Source organism: Lynx canadensis, chromosome D2, assembly GCF_007474595.2.
Source record: "Lynx canadensis isolate LIC74 chromosome D2, mLynCan4.pri.v2, whole genome shotgun sequence".
In the NCBI taxonomy this organism is placed as follows: domain Eukaryota; kingdom Metazoa; phylum Chordata; class Mammalia; order Carnivora; family Felidae; genus Lynx; species Lynx canadensis.
Genome location: NC_044313.2, coordinates 15,703,412 through 15,728,058, shown reverse-complemented (window position 1 = coordinate 15,728,058; position 24,647 = coordinate 15,703,412). Strand labels below are relative to the sequence as shown.

Sequence of the window (24,647 nt, the reverse complement as noted above, 5' to 3'; positions counted from 1 at the left end):
TAATTTATATTTTCTAATAATTCAGGACTGAGAGGACACTTGATAAAATGAAAAAGCTGAAAAAATTTAAACTAATGAGTCTTTTTTTTTAACCTAACGATTAACTTTAGAAACTTAATCGTGGGATAATTGCTACAGATAGTTTAAGATGATTCAGAAAGATTAGGCATTCATATGAATGAGGCTAGCGGTTACAGCAACAGAGTTAGAATAAAAATAATGAACACTAGGAAGTCCTGAGGCTTTAGGGCATACACTGATCATAAGCCGGAGGAAATGTTCCCACCTGATATAACACTGTAGACCCGCTGGGACTGTTGGGCATCTACAAGCCTTGAGAGCATGTAAAGGGTTGGCACTGATTTCTTTGGTGGTTTCCCTTGAGTTACTGCACCCTCAAAGGCATCAATACCAACACAATATTGCTGCTTTGCTGTTTATTCGTACATATTTTTGGTGTCTGGCTAGCTCAGAATCACCCATATTTTTTTCCCTTTTAATGAGGTTGATTTTTTTTTTTTATTTTGAGTGATCATTTCCAGTTTCACCCTTTCCAATCTTTCTCTAATAAGTATTTCGTTTTGACTAGTCTGCATGTTTAAAAGAAGATCAGTTGAGCCAAGCATCTGTCAGTAATGATGTTAATTTTTATGCAGAAGAGACTTGGGGTAATCTCAGAGATAGACATTTCCTTCAGCATCCTCTTAGCCATTAAAAATTGTCGGGACTGTTGCTCATGATTCCTGCCAGACGGGAGTTTGGGGAGGGTGTTTCCGAGGGAAGACCTGACTTTTCATTCTAATTCTACCCTTAAATTTATTCATTGTATAGTCAGAGATGCTAAATTCCCAGTGTAGTCCAATCTCCACTTGCAAGCTGTCCACCATGATTGACTTGAGGTACATGTCGAATCTTTCATCCTACAGCTGCTCTAAAATCCCACCATCAGTTTTAATTCCTTTGTGTTTGTTCCCTTGTTGGCCTTCTTTGAAAAATATAAACATTTTCTCCATGGACATTATACTCTACTATAATCATTAAAGAGCGTTAGGACTTCTCAGATTCATTTTCCTTTAAACAGGCCAGGTAGTAGTCAAAGAATGTTCATATTATGTGTGTGCTGTGTGTGCTTTGGTTAGGGGGAAGAGGTTGATGGGGATGGCAATGGAGGTGATATATCTTTATTTATTTATTTAAAGATGTTTTTTGTAATGTTATTCATTTTTTTAAATTTTTTTTAACGTTTATTTATTTTTGAGACAGAGAGAGACAGAGCATGAACGGGGGAGGGGCAGAGAGAGAGTGAGACACAGAATCCAAAGCAGGCTCCAGGCTCCGAGCCGTCAGCCCAGAGCCCGACTCGGGGCTCGAACTCACCGACTGCGAGATCGTGACCTGAGTTGAAGTCAGACGCTGAACCGACTGAGCCACCCAGGCGCCCCTGTAATGTTATTCATTTTTGAAAAAGAGAGAGAGAGAAAGACAGAGTGCCAGCGGGGGAGGGGCAGAGAGAGAGAGAGAGGGAGACAAAGAATCCAAAGCAGGCTCCAGGCTCTGAGCTGTCAGCCCAGAGCCAGACGTGGGGCCTGAACCCACAAACCGTGAGATCATGACCTGGGCCAAAGTTGGATGCTTAACCAACTGAGCCACCCAGGCTCCCCAAAGGTGATATATCTTTATGCTTTTCTTATATTCCTTATCTATCAAAACTATTCTCGGGAAATAGATACAAAGTCATTCATGTTAAGGTGTTAATGACTGGTACAAATTAAATGTTAGCCCTTCTCAGGCATTTGCAATATAACAAGTGGCCCCAAATCCTTAAGTTAAAGGACAAATCCTCTGAGCTGGAGTTCCAAGTTTTATTCAGAGTGTGAGGGTTGTGTATTTCATTCTCTTGAGTTTCCAGTGGTTGCTGCGGTCACCCCACACATTGGTCACTTACCTCATCGTGCCTAAGGCAATGGGCCGTGAAGTTGTTGCCACCTGACCAACTGGTAACGGGCATCAAGGTGCAGAGGAATTACTAAGCTTGTTCTGTGGCTCCTACTTGGTCCAAGCATCACATGACCCTACTTGGTCCTACAGCAGTGTTCTTCAGGAACAGGTACCATCGAATAGAAGCAGGTACCGTCAAGCAGAGCTTCACAGTTTGAAAAATAACTTTAACATTTACCTCATATGGAATTATAATTCTTTCCCCAACATTTGTGGGGGGGGCAATTCTTGCTATTTTACAAAAGAAGGAACCGAGGGTGAGTGAGGCATATATTGTTTAGTTGTGGAGACTGGGTCTCCTGGCTCTGTGTCCTGTTCTGCTGGGACTGTCTTGTACTACCTTCCTAAACAAAAAGACTGTGTCCAGTGAGAAAGAACATGGCCATAAAGTATTTTAAAAAATGTCTGCTATCAAGTGGTTTAGATAATTTAATAAACAAAACTCTTGCACATGCTTTCTAGTTGTGGATATAACATTTTTGCTGTTTACTGAAGAACCAGCTTTCCTAGAAAAACATATGTCCTCTTCATGTGCAGAAAGACTTTCAGACTACATTCTAATTTAAGAAATGGAAAACTTGGGGGTCTTGCTTAAAATCAGTGATGTTCATGTTGACTTTTTTTCATTTCATTTAAAATTTCACATCAGCTTCGCAGAGGGACATGGGAGAGGGACTTACAATAAGAAGAATCGTAAGGCTGGTTTTAATTTACTTGTGTACATTTTCAAAATGACTGTGCCTGGAGTCTTCCCAGACTGATGTTTTTAATAAGTAGAATGTCATGTTATCGGGATTTGTGGGGCCTGGCTATCATTTGTCAGATACTTTTCTTTTTTTATATGTGTGCTGTTGTGCAATTCTTTGTCTCTGAGCTCTATTCAGGAAGCCCTAGCTGCATCCTGGTGGCCTCGTCTCTCCTGATCAGACGGTTCATAATTCTCTTTCATGCTCTTTTCCTTGTAAACATAAACATATTTTCCTGTGTCAGGACCCCAAGCAGTTTTCTAAAAAGCTAGTATGTTATTCTTATGAATTGTTTATTTTGCTTGGGAGCTTTTGTTTTTTGAGTACTTCCTGTTTTTCTTACTGTGACTTACTTTTTCTTCAAACAGAGGGAACATGAAACAAACCTTAACTTCACTAAAGGTTTAGAGAAATTCTATCTGGTTTATCTATCTGTGGGCGATGCCTTAGGAGTGTGATTATAGCAGCTGTATTTTTTCACAACTAGAAGAATCCTTTCTGCTACTCACAATCACATGTACCTCTCTATGTTCAATGACACTTTTTTTGGGTACATGACCCCATTTAAAGTTGGTTTGTTTGGATGTACGATGCATGCTACAGCATAGTACAGTGATTACTAATATTAGAGTCATCTTGAGACAGTAGACTTATCTATTGGGGAAAAATCATGACTTCTGAAAATAAGAGTGTGATATTTTCTTTTTTGTTACCTGATTCAAATTGGACTTTTGTTCATTTTTATTGACGGAACTGTATTTTAAAAAGAGTTTTGTTCTCTCTTCTCATGAAGGAAAGTGACAGCCAATGATTTCCTTGGTATAGAGTAGAGAAAAGGTCCCTGATCTTTTTATCTTCTAGATCCCCTCATTCCTTTCAATGATACTCCAGTGAGGAGAGGATAGGGAGCCTAGTCGGTGTCTTGCAACAGGTTGGAGAGTTCCAAACGTAGGCATCCCTTCATGACACAGGTTGCCATGCCTTCAGTCATGGGCCATGCCTTTCTTTCCTTTGTTTTCTTCTTTCTTACATTCTCCTCCCATTCAGTACATCAAATTCTTACATTTCCATTTTCAAGAAGAATTTCGCTCCTGGCTTGGCTTGTCTAATGGCATTTTTTTTTTTTTTAAACTATGCCTATTTCCTTTTTAGCTTTTTTCTCCATACTCAGGCAGGAACTTTATTCAGCCAGCTAACGGATATTAATTGATAATTTTTATATTACAGACTCCGAGCTTTCAATGTATACCTTTAGCTCTGCTAGTAAACTTTCATTTGGTCCAAGTTTTGGGTCCAGGGTTCAGTTTTTGGCTGTCTGTCCTTTGTTTGGGTTAGATTTGCTTCTGCTGTCACTAACTTGTGTGATGTTGGGCAAGTCACTTTACAGAGCTTTGGAAGACCTTCCTGGAGCTAAGCATGGATGATTAGTTAACCTCTATATGTCTCCTATTAGCCTGAACTATGGGGTATAGGACAAATAAAACTAGAAAAATGCACTGCATTTCAGAAGAGCTAGGGTTTTAGACTCAGCTCTACCACTGTGTGAGTTTGGATAAGACACTTCAATTTTCTGGATACCTGCATCTCATTTGTAAAATGGACTAGATCATCTTCAAAATAATAAGGCTTTCTAATAGCGCTGCCTGTTTCTTTGTGTTTTTGTATTTGTGTGTTGTAGCAGCCTAAATCTCTTTCAATAATCCTTTCTCTCACATGGAATTAGAATTAAGTCTGTTTCTAAGAGTAATTTTTGATGAACATTAAATATGAAAATTTGTATAGTGCTTTGCCATTTATCATGTGCTTTCATAGTTTCTTTTTAGACCCTCATCTGCACTCTGAAATGGACACTGATGGGTACTTAGATTTTCCCATGTTATAGGTGGGGAAACTGAGGCATAGAGTTTAATGGGTAATGCAGGAGTAATCAGTATATAGGAGGCAGAATTAGAAATGAAAGCCAGGTTCTTGTCTTAGGCCATATGCTATCTTTGAGATTTTTTATGAACCCACATTTTAACTTATTATTTTTTTAGAAGTAAATTTTAATTTTCAAAGAGTACTAAAAGCCTTTTAATAAAATGTTTCATCTCTTGCCCCTGTTCCTTATTTCCTAAGACAAAGCAGCGTTCACTCATCAGTGTAGTATACTTACACTACTATTTGTAGATTTATTAATTTTGGACATGGAATTATTTCTTATTAAGTCATCAAGGATTTAGCCCCACCCATCTTTACCCTTCTCCCACCTTTTTAATATAGACATATTATACATTCTTGGCAAATCAATAGTGTTTATATAATTATAACTATGTAAATATTATTTACTGATAAACTATCTTGTACAGGTTTCCTTTTTTTCCTTAGTTGACAATTGCTTCATTTTGTTCATTTACTTGGTTTTCTGTGTGCTTATTCCATTTTTCTCCCAAATACTCCAAGATCCATCACATATTACTAGTGTTTTTTCCAAAAGCTCAAACAATTCTGAGCAGTCACATCTATTATTTTCCTAGATACCTCCCTCCCCAGCCCTCTGTTCCAGGTTGGACTGGTTGCTCTGTTGGCTTGGGGCACAGCTGCCATTCATTCCAGGATGACTCCTTACAATTCTCTTATGTTCAGTCTCTTCTCCCTTTACACCATTCCCCAGGAGTTTTCTAAAGAGGGGTACCCTACAAGATATATTTTACAAGGCTCTGCATGTCTGAAAATGTCTTTGTCCTTATACTAGATCTATAGTTTGGCTGGGTATAGAATTCTAGGTTGACAGTAATTTCCCTTCTATCTCTACTTACTTTTAGCATCTAGTTTTGCTGTTGAGAATTTCAATGCTATTCTTACTTTCAATCCATTGCCTTTGCCTTTTTTTCCTTTTTTTCCATTTGTGAGTCTTTTAAATTCAATGTTTTAGGCTACAGTGGGTTTTTCATATGGAGGTTAAGTTCAGTTCTGGGAAATCTTATGTTGAAGAAGTTGATACAAACAAATTTTATCTTCGGGGCGCCTGGGTGGCTCAGTGGTTAAGCATCCAACTTTGGCTCAGGTCATGATCTCATGGTTTGTGAGTTTGAGCCCCTTGTCAGGTTCTGTGCTGACAGCTCAGAGCCTGGAGCCTGCTTCAGGTTCTGTGTCTCCCTCTCTGTCTGCCCCTCCCCCATTCACACTCTGTCTCTCTCTCCTTCAAAAATAAACATTAAAAAAATAAAAAAAAACAATTTTATCTTCTACAAGGAGTTGTGCATTAATGTACTATCACATTAATAAATGTACAGTATTATAAATTCCTAATTAAAGATAGTGTCTGTTGAGCATAATCATTAATGAATCCCCTTTTCCCTTAGTTTTTTCCTCCTTGATAAGAAGAGAAACTTTGTCTTTTTATTCTAATTTCTAGGAGATTTCCTAGACTTTATTTTCCAAGATTTTTATTGCATTTTAATTTTTTTGAATTTTTTGTTCTGGAATGTCTTTTTGCTTATTAAAGAGGATCCAGTTCTGATTTTATGATTGCATAAATCTTCCCTTATCATTTGACTGTGTTCCTTTAATTTCCTTTTCTGTTTGTTTTGGTTTCTATCTTTTATGTCTAATGAATTCTTACTGTCTGTATTTAAGAGAGAGCCATGAAAAATTGACTCTTCATTGGCTGGGGACCATTTGGTTTAGAGATCCCAAATTAAAGTATATTTTCTCTAGGACTATTCAATTTCTGCAGATAAATATCTTTCAATTTTCTGCCTGGGGGTTATTCAATTGTTCTGAGAACAGGTAGGAAAAGGTGGTAGGGAAATCCACTATTCATTGTACAGATTTCACCTAATCCCTCCATTTTCATCTGTGTACCTCACTCTCTCCTTCCATTATGGCTGGTGCTCTAAGTCTAGATCCTCTGAGATCCACTTTCTTAAGAGATTTAACTTCCTGTCAGGGTTGGGTCTGGGAATGTCTTTGGCAGCTTGGGGTGAGGAAGGGGACCATGGGTCCTTATATTGTCCTCAACTATTCTCCGTGTTTTCATCCTTGAGCCCCACCTCGACCTTCCATAGTACTTCTTGTCTATGAGTCCTGGGCTCTCCAGGCTTATTTTTATTTTTATTTTTGTTATTTATCTCAGTAAGTATAAATGTTATAGTTATCACTTCTCCATTCCCTTTCCTCTTTCCAATGCATGACATTTCCAAATGCATTGACATGTCAACTAATTGGTTCTTCTCTCATTTTCTCTGTTATTGAGTTTATACCTTTAAAATTCTTTAAAAAACTTTTTTTCTTGTCAAGTTGGTAGAGTTTGGAGCAGAGATAAATCCACATACTTAGTCTACTATGTTTAACAGGAAGTCCTAGCCCATATTTTTATTGAATTAAATTTCATGAAAGGCAAATTTGTGCAACTGACTACTGGCATTAAACTTTTTTGGGGGCAATAAGTCTGAATATTTAGGATGAAATTTGGAGTATGTTCATTTTATTTCCTAGTTAAAAAAATGTATCAGCCCAGCATTGTCAATTTAGATTCTTTGGAATTATTTCCTTGGATTTACTTATAACAATATGTTTGAAATGTGTTAAGTAGAAAAAATTGGCAGGATCAGAGTGTATGTGTGTGTTTGCAAGTGTGACAGCAAAAGAAACTGACAGAATCCAAGAAAAAAAGCCGAGTGTTAGATTTTGGTGGGGATGAGGGTGGGTTTGTGGCACATAGTCACGCAAATATTTTTAATACCATCAATACTTTTTTAGTGAGTACCTGAAGTTGATTTTTCCTTTACTGTCTAGGGCCACAGACCACGCATGCTCTATCAGTGTCTTAAAAATACTGTTCCAATGACATTAAGGGTCCCTTTGAGCAAATGCACTTCTGCCTCTTGAGGCTAGGCTATCTTGATGTAGCTCTCATTATCTTGGCTGCCTTCAGAAGCCTCGTATGGGCCAAACGGTGAACAATAGAGATCATTCTTTCGTCAAGCAACCGAGAAGGGGCTGCTTTGGTTCATTAGTCCAAATAGGATCTTTCACTTTTTGAGTCGCAATCAAAAGATCAGTGGAACTGTCATTTCTCTTGTTCTTAAAAAATCGTTTGAATTTCTTTCAGTTTAGCAGTGTGAAGTCTTAGCTTTTTGCCCATCACCTTATGGTACTATTGTTAAATAGTATGAATGGAAATGACACACATTCCCCAAATATCTAAAGGTCCTGGTATAAGGTTAATTGTGGAGAAAACAAATATATTTTTCTTATCTTTTCCCTTGGAGAAATTGTAATAGATAATTCCAATCTTAACAGTTTCATCCTACTTCAGTAAAACTGATTTTCCCTCCACTACCTCTTTGGAGGAAATTTTCACCTTTCTGCTGGATTTATGACTGCTATTACCAATACCATGAATTATTATAGTGTCGGATAGCACTACTAGGATGCTGACTCTACCCTTTTAGAAAAAAGATGTAACATCATGTTGGAATTTTAAAATTTCTTGATCACAGAAGACACTGAAACATTAGTCTAGATTCTAGGCAAGCTTTATCACTGACTTTTTGTGTGACTGTTGTAAATCATTTAAGTATTCTGTGTCTGTTATTTGTAAAATATGTGACCCTCCCCTGTATAAGGAACTCCTAATCTACTGAGCCTAACAGATAACAGATAAGCTTGTCCAGGGGTAGACCTCATGGTTTATTCATCTTTGTTTTCTCTTCCTTAAATTCATAGTAGTTACTCAGTAAATGTTGACAAAAACAGCATGAAAGAAAAAAAAAAAGGATATAGGGCAAGTGGTGATCCTGTGAGATCCTTGTGACAGTAATTTTATATATATTTAGTATATTCAGCTTGATTCTAAAGGCAAAGTTGAGAGGAAGCCTGTGGGGCTGAAGGTTCTTCAGTGTTAACATGAGGTACTGAGATGATTACAGTGGTTACAAGATTAAAAGATACATATTTTTAATGGGCAAATCCTTTGCTCGAATATAGGCCACAGTCAGTATGTGGCTGAGCAGTGATGTCTCTTGTTAAAGGGGCTCTCCAGTGTACCTTTTCAATTACCTTCGCACTCACTGACTGTTTTAAAAACTTGGCCACCTTCCACATTTCTGAAAGCTACTCTACATTAGCTGTGAGAAAGACGTGGCTCCCTTTAAACTTTGGCTGGCATGAGAGAAGAATGGAGAAGGCAGCAGAGATTGTTCATATATGGCCACTACTAGAAAGAGTTCTGGATTTTACAGTCATGGAATTTAAAAGGTGTGATCCAGACGATATCCTCCTTTCAATTTTTTTTTTTTTCCAGAATGTTCTCCCCCCTTCTGCCTTCATTTCAAGCAGTCTCTAAGGAGCATCCTGATATAGAAAAGATGCGAAAGGAAGAAGGGGCTGTCCTCGTTTTCAGGTTTGAGGATGACATTTCTAGTACTGATATTATGGGGGAATTGTGATTTGTCTGTTGCATCAATGAAAGTCACGGTTTTCCTTTTTTCCTTTAAGAGAGCCACCTTTTTCTGGACCTTCGTTTTCCCTTCTTAAGTCACTGCTGAGGCATTTGTAAACCAAGCCAACACTTGCATTTTATTCACCAAAGTAGAACAAAGCATTTGCTAATAGAAAGAGCCCGGTAAACTAGTGGAAAAAAGACACAGGGCTGATGGAAATCAGAGGCCTTGCATTTAAAGCTCCATTCATTACTTACCCCCAACCTGCCATTGACAAATCTTTCAACCTTTCTGAGTCTCTCTATCCTCATCCGCAAAATGGGGTTAATGGAGGATTTCCTCTGCGCAGTGGGGATAAAAGATTAAAAGAGATGATGTGGGTACATTACGCCCGAAATAAACATGAGTTGAATTTTAACAATTTGACTGTGTGGTTCCAAACTAAAACTTTTTCTCCTTTTGCTGTCAGAAATGCCTTTGGTAGATTTCAAATTCTTTTTCATACTGTCTACTCTTCGTTGGTGGGGATCCCGTTTCATAGCTTGTAACTCGAGTATACATGGCTGCAATTTTGGGTTCGGCTTCCTTTCTCAAGGGTTTGAAATAGGCTGTTTAGAGAAGGCACGAAAGTACAAAGCAAAAATTTCAGCATATGCTATCAAATCTTGGAAAGTCACCTAAACGAGGAAAGACGGTCGCTGAGAGAGGAAAACGGCTCTTTTCTGGGCATCATCTCTTCCCTTCTGAAGGGGGGGGGGGAAAGCCCCGATGTTGCAATATTTTTCAAGGCACAGTGTTGTCCCAGATGGAGGAGGAAACACTGACAAGCAGAAAAGGAGATACCTGGGGTTCCGAGGCAGCACGGGGCAGGGGTGGCGCGCCCAGGGCTCAGAGCCTCGCCGCTCTTTGTTGGGGGCGGGGGAGTCACCGTGTCCGTGGAAGAAATGGCTCCCCCTCTGAGAAGTCCCTCCGCGCCAGCGGCTCCGCGACCCTCTCCGGCCCCTAGCCCCCGCCCCTCCCAGTTCCTGCGGACCCCACAGCGCGTGGGACTGCGGTGCCTTTAAGCCTTCTGCCTGCTGCACATGCTCAGCTCTTTGTGTGTTGTTGGGAGTTTTTCTAAGAAAAAAAGAAGAAATAGGCAGGAGGATGGGGCGGAGGAAGGGGAAACGCGGGGGGAAGAGCGCTGCACTTTTGCAGCTGTAGCCGGCCGACGGGAAGGGCTTCTTTTTGCTGAAGCTGCGAAGCCGGCCGAGCTGCTTTTTCGTTCCTGGGGCTCAGGGCGCGCGTGGCGCGAGTGGGGCCGGGTCCCCCCCCCCCACCCGGCCCCCCAGCGCACGGAGGGGAAGGGCAGCGCGGGCACGCGGGCCGCACCTGGGGGGCCAGTCTCCCCGCAGATCGCGGGCCGCGCCGGGTGGGCGCGCGCGGGGGAGTCCCCGGTCCCTGTCAGGGCGGGGCGAGACCACGGCTCTGGGTCCGTGGGGGGGGGAGCGTGGGCACGCGCGAGCGGGGGCGGGCGGTCCAACGCACCGCGGGCTCCAGTCGCAGCCCCGGTGGCCGGCTGACGGCACGGGGGGAGCAGATAGCTGCTGGGGGGCCGCCGGCCGCCGGCCCGGCGGTGCGGCGCTGAGCCCCGCTGCCCGGATCCCCCTCCCGCGTTGGGCGCGCCCACCTCGGGGCTCCCGCGGGCCCCCGCCCTACCGGGCGCGCGGGGCTGGAGCCGAGGCAGTTGGCGCGAGCCGCGGGCGAGGCGGGGCCGCGCGCGGGGTCCCCTCCCCCTCCCGCAGGTCCCCTCCGGAGCGCTCCTCGCCGCCCGCGCCGCCCGCTCTCCGCCTCCGGCCCGGCCCGGGGCGCCGCGGCAGTGGGCTTGGCTCGCCGAGGACAAGGTCAGGAGACCGAGAGGCGATGCTCCAGTGCGACTGGAGGGAGCCGAACGGAGGCGACAGCGACTGGGATCTGTCCCTCCTGACCGCGGAGCGGGACTGGGGCAGGCGCCGGTGAGGGGGAGGAGGAGAAGCGGCGGCGGCGGCGGCGGCGGCGGCGGCGCGGTTTTCTCCGGCCGGATTTCCCCTCCTGGAGCATCGCTGTCCGCGCCCGCGAGCGCAGCCCCGCCGGGCAGGGGCCCCAGGGAAGATGGAGCCGGGGGGCCGGGCCCGCATTGGCCCCCCGCAGCCGGCGGCCCCGGGGCTGTGGAGGTCTCGGCCGGCGGGCGGCGGCGGCGGCGGCGGCGGTGGTGGTGGCGCCTCCTCCTGGCTGCTGGACGGGAACAGCTGGCTGCTGTGCTATGGCTTCCTCTACCTGGCCCTCTACGCGCAGGTGTCCCAGTCCAAGCCGTGCGAGAGGACCGGCTCCTGCTTCTCGGGCCGCTGTGTCAACTCCACCTGCCTCTGCGACCCGGGCTGGGTGGGGGACCAGTGCCAGCACTGCCAGGGCAGGTTCAAGTAAGTGCCTTCGCCGGACTCCGCATCTCAGCCCTGCCCCGCACCGGTCGCGCCCCCTCCCATCCTTCGCCCCCCTCCCCGTGTTCTCAGGCGGCCTCGGGTCCCCCGGCTGGGCGCCACCCGCGGCGCGCGCCGCGAGCGGGGTCCTCGCCTCCCTCTGCAGCCCTGGAGCCCCCGGGGCGCTGGGCTCCGCGCGGAGCCCCGACCTCTGGGCACTCGAAGCTCTCTCCGTGGTCCAGATGTCCGCAGCGACTTCTGGTCCCCTGCTCATCAGCATTTCCGTACTCAGTTATGGTGCCAAACACCATTTTGTTAGGTCACTAGTTTTTAATGGAAAAATGTGCAAGTAACTCCTGAAATACTTGGACGATGCAAAACAATCAATCAATGCAGAAATGTAAAGGTTAAAAGTTATGGTTTACCAGTACGTCCCTCTACTCCCATCCTACTGCTCTCTCTAGAGGTAACCGTTGATAACATTTTAGTTTATTTAGTAATAAAGAGTTTATGATGGGGTTACTCTGTGCCAAACACTGTTAAGCGCCTGACGTGGATTATCTCGTTTGTTCCTCACAACAACTCTGTGAGTTGCTAGAATTATTATGCCGGATTCACAGAGATAACTGGAGGCAACGGGTTTAAGTAATTTGCCCAGGATTGCACAGTGGTAAGGGCCGAATTATGATTCCGAATCAGCTAGTTTAACTCTAGAATGTTTACTTATAGCCAATATATTATGTTGAATTTGCTAGGACAGGTTTAATTGAGAATACAAGAGTGACTTTGGGTTACATAAAATGGTGAAATATCTGGACTCTTTAATATAGGGAAGGTAATGGATTTTTCCAACTGTTTGTTTCACTATCAGCTGCTGTGTGAGAGCATCATCGTCTTTTTTCCTGAAGCTCAAGGCCCTAAGGAGTTTGCGTTACAATAGTAAAGACACATTCCCCCCATTGGTGGATAAATTTTACGTTCCTGCCTGATAGGGAAAGAAATGGGTGAGTGCGGGGGAGTAGCAAGATACTTGAGGCCATTAGGGTAGCCACCTGACAATCTGCAGGTAACAGTCATTAAGTAAGGCAACTTCTTAGATGGTTACTGTGAAGTTTGCTGGCTGTTTTGTGGCTCTGAAATAACATTGTGTAGATTACTGATATTTATTGTCAGGATGATAGCAAAATCTAAGTGAAATGTCTCCGTCTCTAAGGCAGAGCTAGGAATATTGTCCACCTTATTAATGTGTTATAGGAAAATGCCCTGGGAGTTTTGTTTTATTTTATTAGGAAAATGTCCTGGGAGTTTTAAATATAGCATATTTTCCTTTTTTTTTTTTTTTTAACTGTTGCTAGTTAAAACAGTGTTCCTTAAAGCTCTTGTGAAACTATTTTTTTTTAAAGGACACTTTAATTTTAGGTAGATCCTATTATTTAAATTTACAGCAGGCTTTTGGAAGTGAAATCTCAAAATGAAGCTGTATGACGTTCATTTGTGGCAATAGGTTGAAATGTTTTCTCACTTCTTACTTTCACAAATTAGTATAATAGTATAGTTTTGTTTGGTACTTTTTTGATTGGGAAGAGGTGCTAATTAAAAGTTTTAAAAAGTGTTTTAAGATAAGGAAAGATGTCTTATTGAATTGTGCTTGTTCATAGCGTTTTTTTTTTTTTTTTTTAACAAGTGTTTTTAAACTTGGGCTATGACAATTTCAGCCAGCCTTTTTATCAACCAAGAATCTTGAACATATAAACTGGCAGCCAAAAATGAAAAAAGCTGCATCAATTTTTTACATCTTTCTATTAATAGATAGGAAGATTGCTTGATTCATATGTGATTTAGGGATTTTGGCCTTTGTGTAGGTGGATTTGCTCCATTTATCTAAAGAGGACAAAGATTGCTGTAGTGCTGAGAAGCTTCTATATACATTTTATAGTAGTGGAACTTGTTAATCAGCTAGGTCCGTAGCCTGTAACCTTGCTAGCAGATGTTGTCCCAGTTAGTAGGCAAGGTCACAGATCAAGTTAAACCAGCTTAAATAACATGGGGAGATGATGTTCATAAACATAATATGTTAGTGAGTAAGGAATAGTTTCTTTAATACAGTTAATTAACAAACCCTGAACTAATCATTGAATATAAATAAATTCTTTGAAGTCGTTATATGATTCATTGTACTGTATTGGTAAGTACTTTTTCATTTCTCTGTGGAATACAAGCTATTAATTAGATAAATACAACTGGCACTACTCTGTGTTTTATGTATACTCTTAGGGGTAAAACGTGGTAGTTAATGTTAAAGGGAAGAATCAATTTAGAAGACGGGAATTCTTCCTGGTAGAGTATATGCTAAGCTAAGAAAGGTTTGTTTGAAGTTTGGTGGCTTATTTTATTCAGCATTTGAAGTAATAATGTAGTGGGAAAGACTTTAACTGGAAATTCTCACTTCATTAATTATCTTGAAAATCTTTTACTAAACTGAAGGATAGCAACCTAGAAAACATATCAAAAATGATCAATCTTGGTAAGCAGGTGTCAAAACTAATTGGCTGGTTTCATGATAACTTAGGTGTTTTTTTTTCTTTTTTTTTTTTTTTTTTCCTACTGTAGGGATTTTACTGAGAATGAGTGTATTCCTCAAATGGTTCTTTAGAATGAAAGATTAATGTTGGGGGAGGGGGCGGAGTGCAGAAGGAAATGTATCAAAAGTGGTACTTCTTTAAGCATTGATTGTAGTCTTTTATCTGTTTCCATTTGAATAGAATAAAACACATAGAATTACAAGCGATTTCTCACAGAGGTATAATGAAATGAATACTGATCTTTGACTAAAGCTAGGCTGAAATGTTTAGGACTGAGAATCAGGACCATGCCAATTTGAAACATAAGGATATGATACATGCTAATTTGAGTAATAGTTACTTGAGTAGCTTAGTAGAACATTAGTTCAGAAAACAATTTGCTGCAAACTTTACCAAAATGAATGGCATTCTCTTTTAGAAACCAGTTCTTTAGAATTATTTCTGTAGAATAGTTGAGATTTATATTTATATAAATTTATATTATGTGATCAGACTTGGACATTTTCTTGTTAATGTGACTTAGGGGCCTATGACTTCTAATTTCTATATAAAACCTAAATTAATGCTCTGAGATTGGAAAATATTTCATTATATTAAGAACAATTTCTAAATGTAAATTTTTTAAAACACATTTATTGGGTATTTTTCTAAAATCTATTACATCTTATATGTTTAATGTGTACATATTTATAGAAAATTTTTATTTCTTTTGAGAAAGGGAGGGAGACAGAGTGAGCGAGGGGAAGGGACAGAGAGAGAGAGAGGGAGAGGGAGAAAGAGAGAGAGAGAGAATCCCAAGCAGGCTCTGTGCTGTCAGTGCAGAGCCCGACATGGGGCTCGATCTCACGAATTGTGAGATCATTACCTGAGTCGAAATCAAGATTTGGATGCTTAACTGACTGAGCCACCCAGGTGGCCACTGTACATAGATTTTTTTTTTAAACTCTTAGGTTAGTCAAATGTGGATACTGAAATTCTCATATTTATAATAGAAGTATTCTATTTCTGGTGACAGCAAAATGAAGATATACTGTTAAGAATTTCTTTGCTGTTATGAACAGAAAGGGGCAGGGTTAATTATGTAAATATGTTTTCTTAACTACTTTTAAACACATATTTGGAATCTTTTTTATTAATAGTAGAGAAACTGTCAGTAACACTGAAGGTGCACCCAATACTCTCTGACCTCATTCTCCCTCCTTCTTTCCTTTCCTTCCTTCCTTGAATTTTTTAATGCTTTCACCCATAAGTTTTTTTTAAGTTTTTATTTAAGTTGCAGTTAGTTACCATACAGTGTAATAATAGTTTCAGGTATACAATATAGTGATTCAACACTTCATACAACACCCAGTGCACATTGCAGTAAGTGTACTCCTTAATTCCCAGCCCAACCCCCCTTCCTTTCTGGTAACAGTCTTCTTTATTTTAAACTAAGGTTATAATATGTAATTTATATCCATGCATTCTTTATATTATTAAAACATACAGTTACACAGTATAAATTTAAAACAGTCTAAACAGAATATTTCTAAGATCCTAAATTGATAAAGTAAGTTATTTGTAGTAGCATGGTTTTCAAGACCACCTGTCTGCAGATTTGACTCTGCTCCTGTTTTTTTTGGTTTTTTTTTTGTTTTTTCTTTCTTTCTGTACTTGTCTTTATTCTCTTTCCTGTCTGGTCTTTGGTTGGCTGATTACTAGACATCTTTTAAATCTTAGCTTACACTAGTACCTAAAGGAGGCTTTTCTGACTTGTCAAACTGTGCCCCCTTATTATACACTCTTACAGCAGTCTTTTTCCTTTTTATTACTTTCAAAAGGAATTATTTAATTGGAATTATAAGTTTTTTCATTATTTTTAAGACCTTTATTGAGGTATAGTTGACATGCAATAAATTATAAAATTTAAAAAGTTTTGTCTCTGAAACTATCACCATAATCATAATCATAAAAATATCCTTCACACCCAAAAGTTCCATGTGCCCCTTCGTAATCCTTCCCTCTCCTTCCTGCTGCTTCTCCCTATCCCTAGGCAATTACTGAGCTGCTTTCTGTCACTATAGACTTGTTGGATTTTTTAGAATTTTATATAAGTGAAATTATACATTGTGTATTACTTCTTTTTGTCTGGCTTTATTCACACAGCTTATTTATTTTGAGATTCATTAATGGTGTATCAGAAGTTTATTCCTTTTAATTGCTGAGTAGTATTCTGATGTATGGATATACCACAATTTGTTTTTCACCCACAGAAGGGCATGTAGGTTGTTTCTAGTTTTTGGCTATTCTGTATAAAGTTGGTATAATCTTTTATGCAGAAGTCTTTATATGGACATATGCTTTCATTTGTCTTGGGTAAACACTGAAGAATGGAATGACCGGTTCACATAGCAGATACATGTTTACCTTTTCAACAAACTGACAAACTGTTTTCCAGAGTGGTTCTATTATTTACATTCCCACCAGCAGTGTAGGAATCTTCTATTTAATTCACAGTCTCACCAACACTTGGTGTGGTCAGTCTTTTAAATTTTGGCAGTTCTAATTTGTATGTAGTGATATGTCATTGTGGTTTAATTTGCATTTTTCTAATGACTAATGGTGTTGAGCATCTTGTCATGTGCTTACTTGCCATCTGTATATCTTCTTTGGAGAGATATCTGTTCAAAACTTGCACATTTAAAAACATTTTTGTTACTGATTTTTATGAGTTTTTTACACATTCTGGATATTAGTTCCATATCAGATATATCATTTGCAAATGTTTTTTTCTTGGCTGGGGCTTGTCTTTTTATTCTCTGAACAGAGAATTTGTTTTCAAAGAACACAAGTGTTAACCATTTTTTAAAAAAATGTTAACTTATTTATTTTTGAGGGGGGAGAGAGGGAGAGGGAGAGAGAAAAAGAGAGAGAAAACACAAGTGGGGGAGGAGAGACACAATCTGAAGCAGGCTCCAGGCTCTGAGCTGTTAGTGCAGAGCCTGATGAGGGGCTCAAACCCACGAGCCATGAGATCATGACCTGAGCCAAAGTCAGAAGCTTAACTGACTGAGCCACCCACGTGCCCCAAAGAACACAAGCTTTAAATTTGATGAATTCATTTCTTTCTTTTAGGTGTTACATTTTTGGTGTTATATCTCTGAGACCTTTGCTTGGCTTATAATTCCTCTTGAATTTTTTTCTAGAAGTTTTGTAGTTTTAGACTTTACATTTAGTTTTATAGTTTGAGTTAATTTCTGCATATGGGTGAGAGATGGGGATCTCAATTCTTTCTTTCTTTCTTTTTTTACATATAGAAATTCAGTTGTTCCGGGACCATTTTAAGAAGACTATCCTTTCTCTGATAAGTAGCTTTATATCTTTGCCAAAACCAGTTGTTCATATATTTGTGTGTTTATTTGTGGATTCTACTCTGTTCCATTGATCTCTTTGTCTGTTTATATGTCAGGACAATAATATCTTGGTTATTGTAGCTTTATAAGTCTTGAACTCAGCAAATATTAAGTCCTTCAATTTTGCCCTTTTTTCAATTATTTTGGCTATTCCAGGTTCTTTTAATTTCCTTATGAATTTCAGAATCATCTTGCCCATTTCTTCAAAAAAGTCTGCAGAGATTTTACTTGGGATTGTCTTGAAGTTACAGACCAGTTTGGGGGGACAATTGACCTCTTATTAATATTTTTTCTGACTCATGAACATGGTATATCTCTCCTTTTATTTAGGTCTTCTTTAATCTCTCAGCACAATTTAAAAATTTTTACTGAATGGTTCTTACAACACTTGTCAGTTTTTCCCTGAATATTTCACATTTTTGGATGCTGTTATAAACTATATTTTTACTTTTAATTTCTGATTGTTGCTATTATATGGAAATACAACTGGTTTTTTTTAAGTTAATCTTGTGTCTTTCATTCTTACTAAGCTCATTAGTTGTAGTAGATTTCTATAGATTCCTTATGATATTTTGAATAGATGATTATGTTGTTTGCAAACAAAGATACCTTTACTCCTTCATTTGCAATCTGGATGCCTTTTATTTTCTTGCCTTATTTCACTGCCTAGAATCTCCACTGCAGTGATCTATACATGTGGTGGCAGGGGTCAACTGTATGTCATTCCTGATTTAGGGGGACAATATTTAATCTGTAACCATTAATATGATGTTATCTGCAAATTTTTTGTAAATCTCTTTTATTGCATTGAGGATGCTTTTTTCTGTTCCTAGTTTGCTGAGAGTTTTTATTGGGATGGATATTGGATTGTGTTGAATACTTTTTCTGCATCTATTGAGGTGATCATATCATTTTTCTATTTGTTGATATTATGAATTATATTGCTTTCATTTGATGTTGCCTTCATTTGATTTAACATATATAACTACAGGTTCAATTTAAGTAATATATGTATATATATATGACTGTATAACTAGAATTTGTTAAGATTTATTTTCCAGAATATTGTCCATCATGGTAAACGTTCCTTGTGCATGTGAAAAGAATGTGTATGATGGGTAGAGATTGAGTTGATTCACAGTTTTGTTCAAGTTTTCTGAAACCTTTGATTTTCTGCCTATTTCTATCAGTTATTGGGAGAGTGGTATTAAAATCTTCAGTTATAATTTTGCATTTATCTTTTTTACCCCTGTAGTCTTATCTGTTTTGCCTCATGTATTTTGAAGCTCTGTTATTAAGTGCATAGAATTCCTTTTGATAAATTGACCCCTTTTTCATTATGAGATGACTGTTGAAAAGATGATCCTTTTTTCATTGATGTCTTTGTACCTTTGTTAAAAATCAATTGGTATCTCTATGTCTGTATCTGTTTCTTGACTATGTTCTGTTCCTTTGATCCATGTGTATGTGTCTGTCCTTTTGAGAGTCTCTCTCTTTTTTTGACTATTGTTGCTTTACAGTAATTCTTGAAATTAGATAGATTCCTATAACTTTTTATTTTTGAAAACTCATCTAGCTTTTTCAGTTATTTGCTTTTCCACATATTAGAATCAGTTTGTCAATTCAAAAAAAAAATCCTACTGAGTGGGATTTTGTTGACTTGGGATCATTTTGGGAAGAACTGACATCTAAACAATACTGGCTTCTCCAGTCCATCAACATGATACATTTCTTCATTTATTTAGGTGTTCATTTATTTCTTGCATCACTGTTTTGTAGTTATTAGGTATAGATCCTACATGTATTTTGTTAGATTTATACCCAAATAGTTTGTGTTCTTTGATGCTATTGTAATTGGTGTTATTTCTTTCAGTTTGTTTCCATTTGGTCATTTTTATTATGTGGGAATACAATTGAGTTCTTAAAATTTTATTTAAATTCAAGTTAGTTAACATACAGTATAATATTGGTTTCAGTAGTAGGACCCAGTGATTCATCACTTACATTTAACACCCATTGTTTATCCCAACAAGTGCCCTCCTTAATGCTCATCACCCATTTAGCCATCCCCCCACTCAACATCCCTCCAGCAACACTCAGTTTGTTTCTCTGTATTTAAGGGTCTCTTATGGTTTGCCTCCCTCTCTGTTTTTATCTTATTTTTCCTTCTTTTCCCCTATGTTCATCTGTGTTTCTTAAATTCCACATATGAGTGAAATCATATGATAGTTGTCTTTCTCTGCCTGACTTATTTCACTTAGCATAATACACTCTAGTTTGATCCATGTTGTTGCAAATGGCAGGATTTCATTCTTTTTGATTGCCGAGTAGTATTCCATAGTGTATGTGTACACACACATATATACATACATACATACATACCATATCTTCTTTATTCATTCATCGATTGATGGCCACTGGGCGTTTCTATAATTTGGCTGTTTTGTAAATGTTTATTTATTTTTTGAGAGAGAGAAAGAGAGGCAGAGGCAGAGAGAGAGAGAGGGAGACAGAGGATCTGAAGTGGGCAAAGTACTGACAGCAGAGAGCCTGATGCCGGGCTTGAACTCATGAACTGAGATCATGACCTGAGCCGAAGTTGGACGCTTAACTGACTGAGCCACCCAGGTGTCCCAATTTGGCTATTGTTGATAGCACTGCTATAAACATTGGGGTTCATGTGCCCCTTTGAATTAGCATTTTTCTATCCTTTGTGTAAATATCTAGTAGTGCAATTGCTAGTCCTTAGTGTATTTCTATTTTTGATTTTTTGAGAAATCTCCATACTGTTTTCCGGAGTGGCTGCACCAGTTTGCATTCCCACCAACAGTACAAAGGGACTCCTTTTTCTCTGCATCCTTGCCAACACCTGTTTTTTCCTGAATTGTTAATTTTAGCCGTTCTGACAGGTGTGAGGTGGTATCTCATTGTGGTTTTGATTTGTGTGTCTCTGATGATGAATGATGTTGACTTTGTATCCTGCAATGTTGCTAAACCCACTTAGTTTTAGTAGCTTTTCTTATATAGATTCCTTGGAATTTTCTACATAGACAATTAGGTTATCTATGCATGGAGACCATTTTACTTCTTCCTTTATAATTATATAAATATAATTTATGGGATAAACCCCACTTGGTCACAATATATTGTAATTTTTGTATATTGGTGTATTTGATTTGCTGTTTTGTTGAGGATTTTTGCTTCTGTATTCTCAAAAGATACTGCTTTGTAATTTTCTTTAATGGCTTTTCTTATGATAATGGTAGCCCTATAAAATGAGTTAGAAATTGCCCCCTCTTCTGTTTTCTGGAAGAATTTATGTAGGACTGGTATTACTTTTTTCTCAAATGTTGGTAAAATTCATCAGTGATGCCAGCTGGACCTGAGATTTTCTGTGGAAAGGCTTGCAACTATGATTTCAATTTTTTAAAAAGTTTATTTATTGATTTTTGAGAGAGAGAGAGAGAGAAGGGGGGAGGGACAGAGAGGGAGAGAGAATCCCAAGAAGGTTCAGCACTATCAGTCCAGAGCCTGTCTTAGGGCTTGAATTCGTGAACTGTCAGATCATGACCTGAGATGAAATCAAGAGTCGGATGCTTAACTGACTGAGCCACCCAGGCACCCCTGAATTGAGATTTTAAAATAGATGTAGGGACATTCATTTCATTGATTTCTTTTTGAATGAGTTTTAGTAGGTTGTCTTAGATTGACCATTTCATCTAAGTTTTCAAATTTGTGGGCTTAAAATTGTGTATAATACTCCCTTATTATCCTTTTAGAGTCTGTGGAGTCTTTAGTAATATTTCTTCTATTTCTGATACTGGTAGTTTACATTTTCTTTTTTCTTGCTTAGTCTGTCTATGTAACTATTGATGTTAATGATCTTTTCAAAGAATATGTTTGGTTTCATTGATTTCCACTATTTTTTTCTTTTGTTGTTGTTTTCAGTTTCATTGAATGCTGTTTCCTTTGGTTTTAATTTGCTTTTCTTATTCTAATTTCCTAAGATGAAAAGCTTAGATTGTTAATTTGAAAGGTTTTTTCCCTTTCTAATAAAAGCATTTTAATGCTATATGTGTTCTTCTAAGCACTGCTTTAGCTGCATCTCACATATTGTTATGTAGTGCTTTCGTTTTATTCAGTTCAATATATTTTCCAGTTTTCCTTTAGACATCTTTTTTGGCTTATGTGAGCAATTTTTTAAATTTTCAGATATTTGAGGATTTATCAAAGGTTTTTCTGTTATTTATTTCTAGTTAAATTCCATTATGTTCAAAGAACATACCTTGTATGATATCAGTCCTTATAAATTTGTTAAGACTTGTGTCTGGAAAAAAATATGGTGTATTGTGGTGAATATTAATATGTGCAGTTGAAAATAATTCTCTTGAGTGGAATGTTATAGAAATGTCAGTTGGGTCAAGTTGGTTGTTGATATTGTTTAGATATGTATATCCTTCCTAGATATTCTGTCTGGTTCTGTTGGTCACTGAAAGAAGAGTGTTGAAGTCTCCAACTGTAATTATGGATCTGTTTCCTTTCACTTCTGTTAGTTTTGTTTTTGTTTTGAAGCTTTTTTGGTGGGTGCATATACAATTAGAACTGCTATGTTTTTTTGGTGAACTGATCCATTCATTAGTATCATTTCCTGCCTCTTTGGTAATTGTTTCTGCTTTGAAGTCTACTTTGATATTAATAGCCACTCTATTTTATATAAATATATATATATATAATATATATATATATTTCAATCCAATCAAATAATCACTTTTTATGTCTTTGTATTGTTTTTCAGTGGTTATGCTAGTATGCTAGTGACTACAATATGCATACCTACCTTTTTGTAATCTATTCAGAGTTAGAATTATTTTACTTCAGGTAAAATTAAGTTTTAGAACCATGTTTGTCCACTTATCCATCCCCACTCACCTTTGCTATAATTGTCATATACATCAAATTGTCATATACATGCTATAATTGTCCTTAACTTCCTTAGTGCTTGTATGGCAAACCTCATTAGATAAAATTGTAAATTTTGCTTTCAGCAATATACATATTATAAAGAACTTGAGGGGAAATGTTGTCCTTTATATTTTCTTGGATATCTGCTCGCTCTTTTGCTTTTTGCTTATCTCTAGATAGAAATTTCCTCTTAGGGTCATTTTCCTTTAGTATGAACCACTTTTCTTTTCTTTTCTTTCTTTCTTTTCTTTTTTCTTTTTCTTTTTCTTTTTTCTTGTTTGTATTTCTTTTCAAACATGACTGTTGCTGATGTATTTTCTTAAAAATTTTTTTGGGCTAAAATAATACCTTTATATTGACCTCTTTTGTGAGGGATGTTTTTGCAGGTATAGAATTCTAGGTGGTCAGTTCTTTCCTTTCAGCATTTTATTTTTTATTTATTTTAAAGATTTTTTATTTTTAAGTAATGTCTACAGCTAACATGGGGCTCAAACTCACCACCCTGAGATCAAGAGTTGCACACTCTACTGACTGAGTCAGCCAAGCGCCCCTCTTTAAATACGTTGCTCAATTCTTTTCTGGCCTTCCATGTTTTCTGGTGGGAAGTCTGCAGTGGTTCTAATTGCTTTTGTTTTATGTATAATGTCATTTTTCTCTAGCTGCTTTCAAGATTTTTCTACATTTTTTGTTTTAAGTAGTTCAGATTATGATGTATCTCAATGTAGCTTTCTTTAAATTTACTGTGGGTAAATTTAAATTTCTTTAAATTTTCTTTAAAGCTTAAATTTCTTTACAGCTTCTTGAATTTATATTTATGTGTTTCACCAAAATGGGATTTTATTATTTTTTTTAATTTTTTTTTCAACGTTTATTTATTTTTTTTGGGACAGAGAGAGACAGAGCATGAACGGGGGAGGGGCAGAGAGAGAGGGAGACACAGAATCGGAAACAGGCTCCAGGCTCTGAGCCATCAGCCCAGAGCCTGACGCGGGGCTCGAACTCCCGGACCGCGAGATCGTGACCTGGCTGAAGTCGGACGCTTAACCCACTGCTCCACCCAGGCGCCCCCAAAATGGGATTTTAAAAAATTATTTTTTTTAACATATTTTTTCAGTAATCTTGTTTCTTTTTCTGGGACCTCAGTGGCACTAATGTTAGGTTTTTGATTTAGCTCCACAGTTTGTTGAGGTTATGATTTTTTTTTTAACTTTTCTCTTTTTTCAGGTTGTATTATTTCTTTTGAACTCTTATTAACTTCACTGACTGTTGCTTCTCTCATCTCCATTTTGCTTTTGAACCCATCCAGTCACTTTTAAAAATTTAAGATGTATTTTTCAGTCTTAGCATTTCCATTTTGTTCTTTTTTATGATTTATATTTCCCCGTTGAGAATTTTTCCTTTTCATTTTATTTTAGTGTCCTTACTTTTGCCTTGTGGAGTCTAGTTATAATAGTTAATGTCTGTCTGATGATGCAAATGTTTGGATCGTCTCAGGATTGACATCCGTTATCTTTTCCCTTGAGAATTGTTTACATTTTCCTAGTTCTTTGCATGCTCAGTGATTTTTGGATTTATTCTTGGCATCCTGAATATTATGTTGTATAGGTTATGGATCTTGTTATGTTCTGGGGAATGTTGATTTATTGATCTATTTACTTGTTAATTTTATTTAGTAAGCCATAAGGTTCTAATAGCTAATTCTTTGTCATGCATTCTGAGGGCAGTCGTTCTAATCTCAGTTCTGTTTTCAAAGCTTTTGGATCTGAATGTACACATGGCATTCATGGATTAGTCTGAGACTTGTGCAGTGTTTTAAGTTTTAATTCAGTTCTGAGAAACTTTAGTAAGCTGCTCTTGGGTCTGTTCCTCATATGAGCTGCTCAGATTAAGCCTGAATCTTGTGTGGGTTCATACACAGAATTAGGGTATTTCTGTCTTCAGCTTTCTCTTCCTTGTGACAGCTTCCATACTCTGGTTTGCAGGGGCACCGCCCAGTCATTCTTGCTGGTAAGACAGTTTATTAAAAAAATTTTTTTTTTTACATTTATTTATTTTTGAGAGAACACAAGCGGGGCGGGGGGGGGGGGGGGGGGGGGGCAGAGAG

The 24,647-nt window shown here is 38.6% G+C and overlaps 1 protein-coding gene across 2 annotated transcripts in view; it reads left to right on the top strand.

Moving 5' to 3' along the window:
• Positions 1–11,031: 11,031 nt before the first annotated feature.
• Positions 11,032–24,647, top strand: part of ATRNL1 (attractin like 1) — a 789,020-nt gene continuing 775,404 nt past the window's right edge. For both annotated transcript variants that reach the window (XM_030334763.1, XM_030334762.1), the window contains exon 1: positions 11,032–11,610. In XM_030334763.1, the coding sequence (XP_030190623.1) occupies positions 11,303–11,610 (308 nt within the window). In that variant the 5' untranslated portion in view covers positions 11,032–11,302. The remainder of the gene's footprint in view (positions 11,611–24,647) is intronic.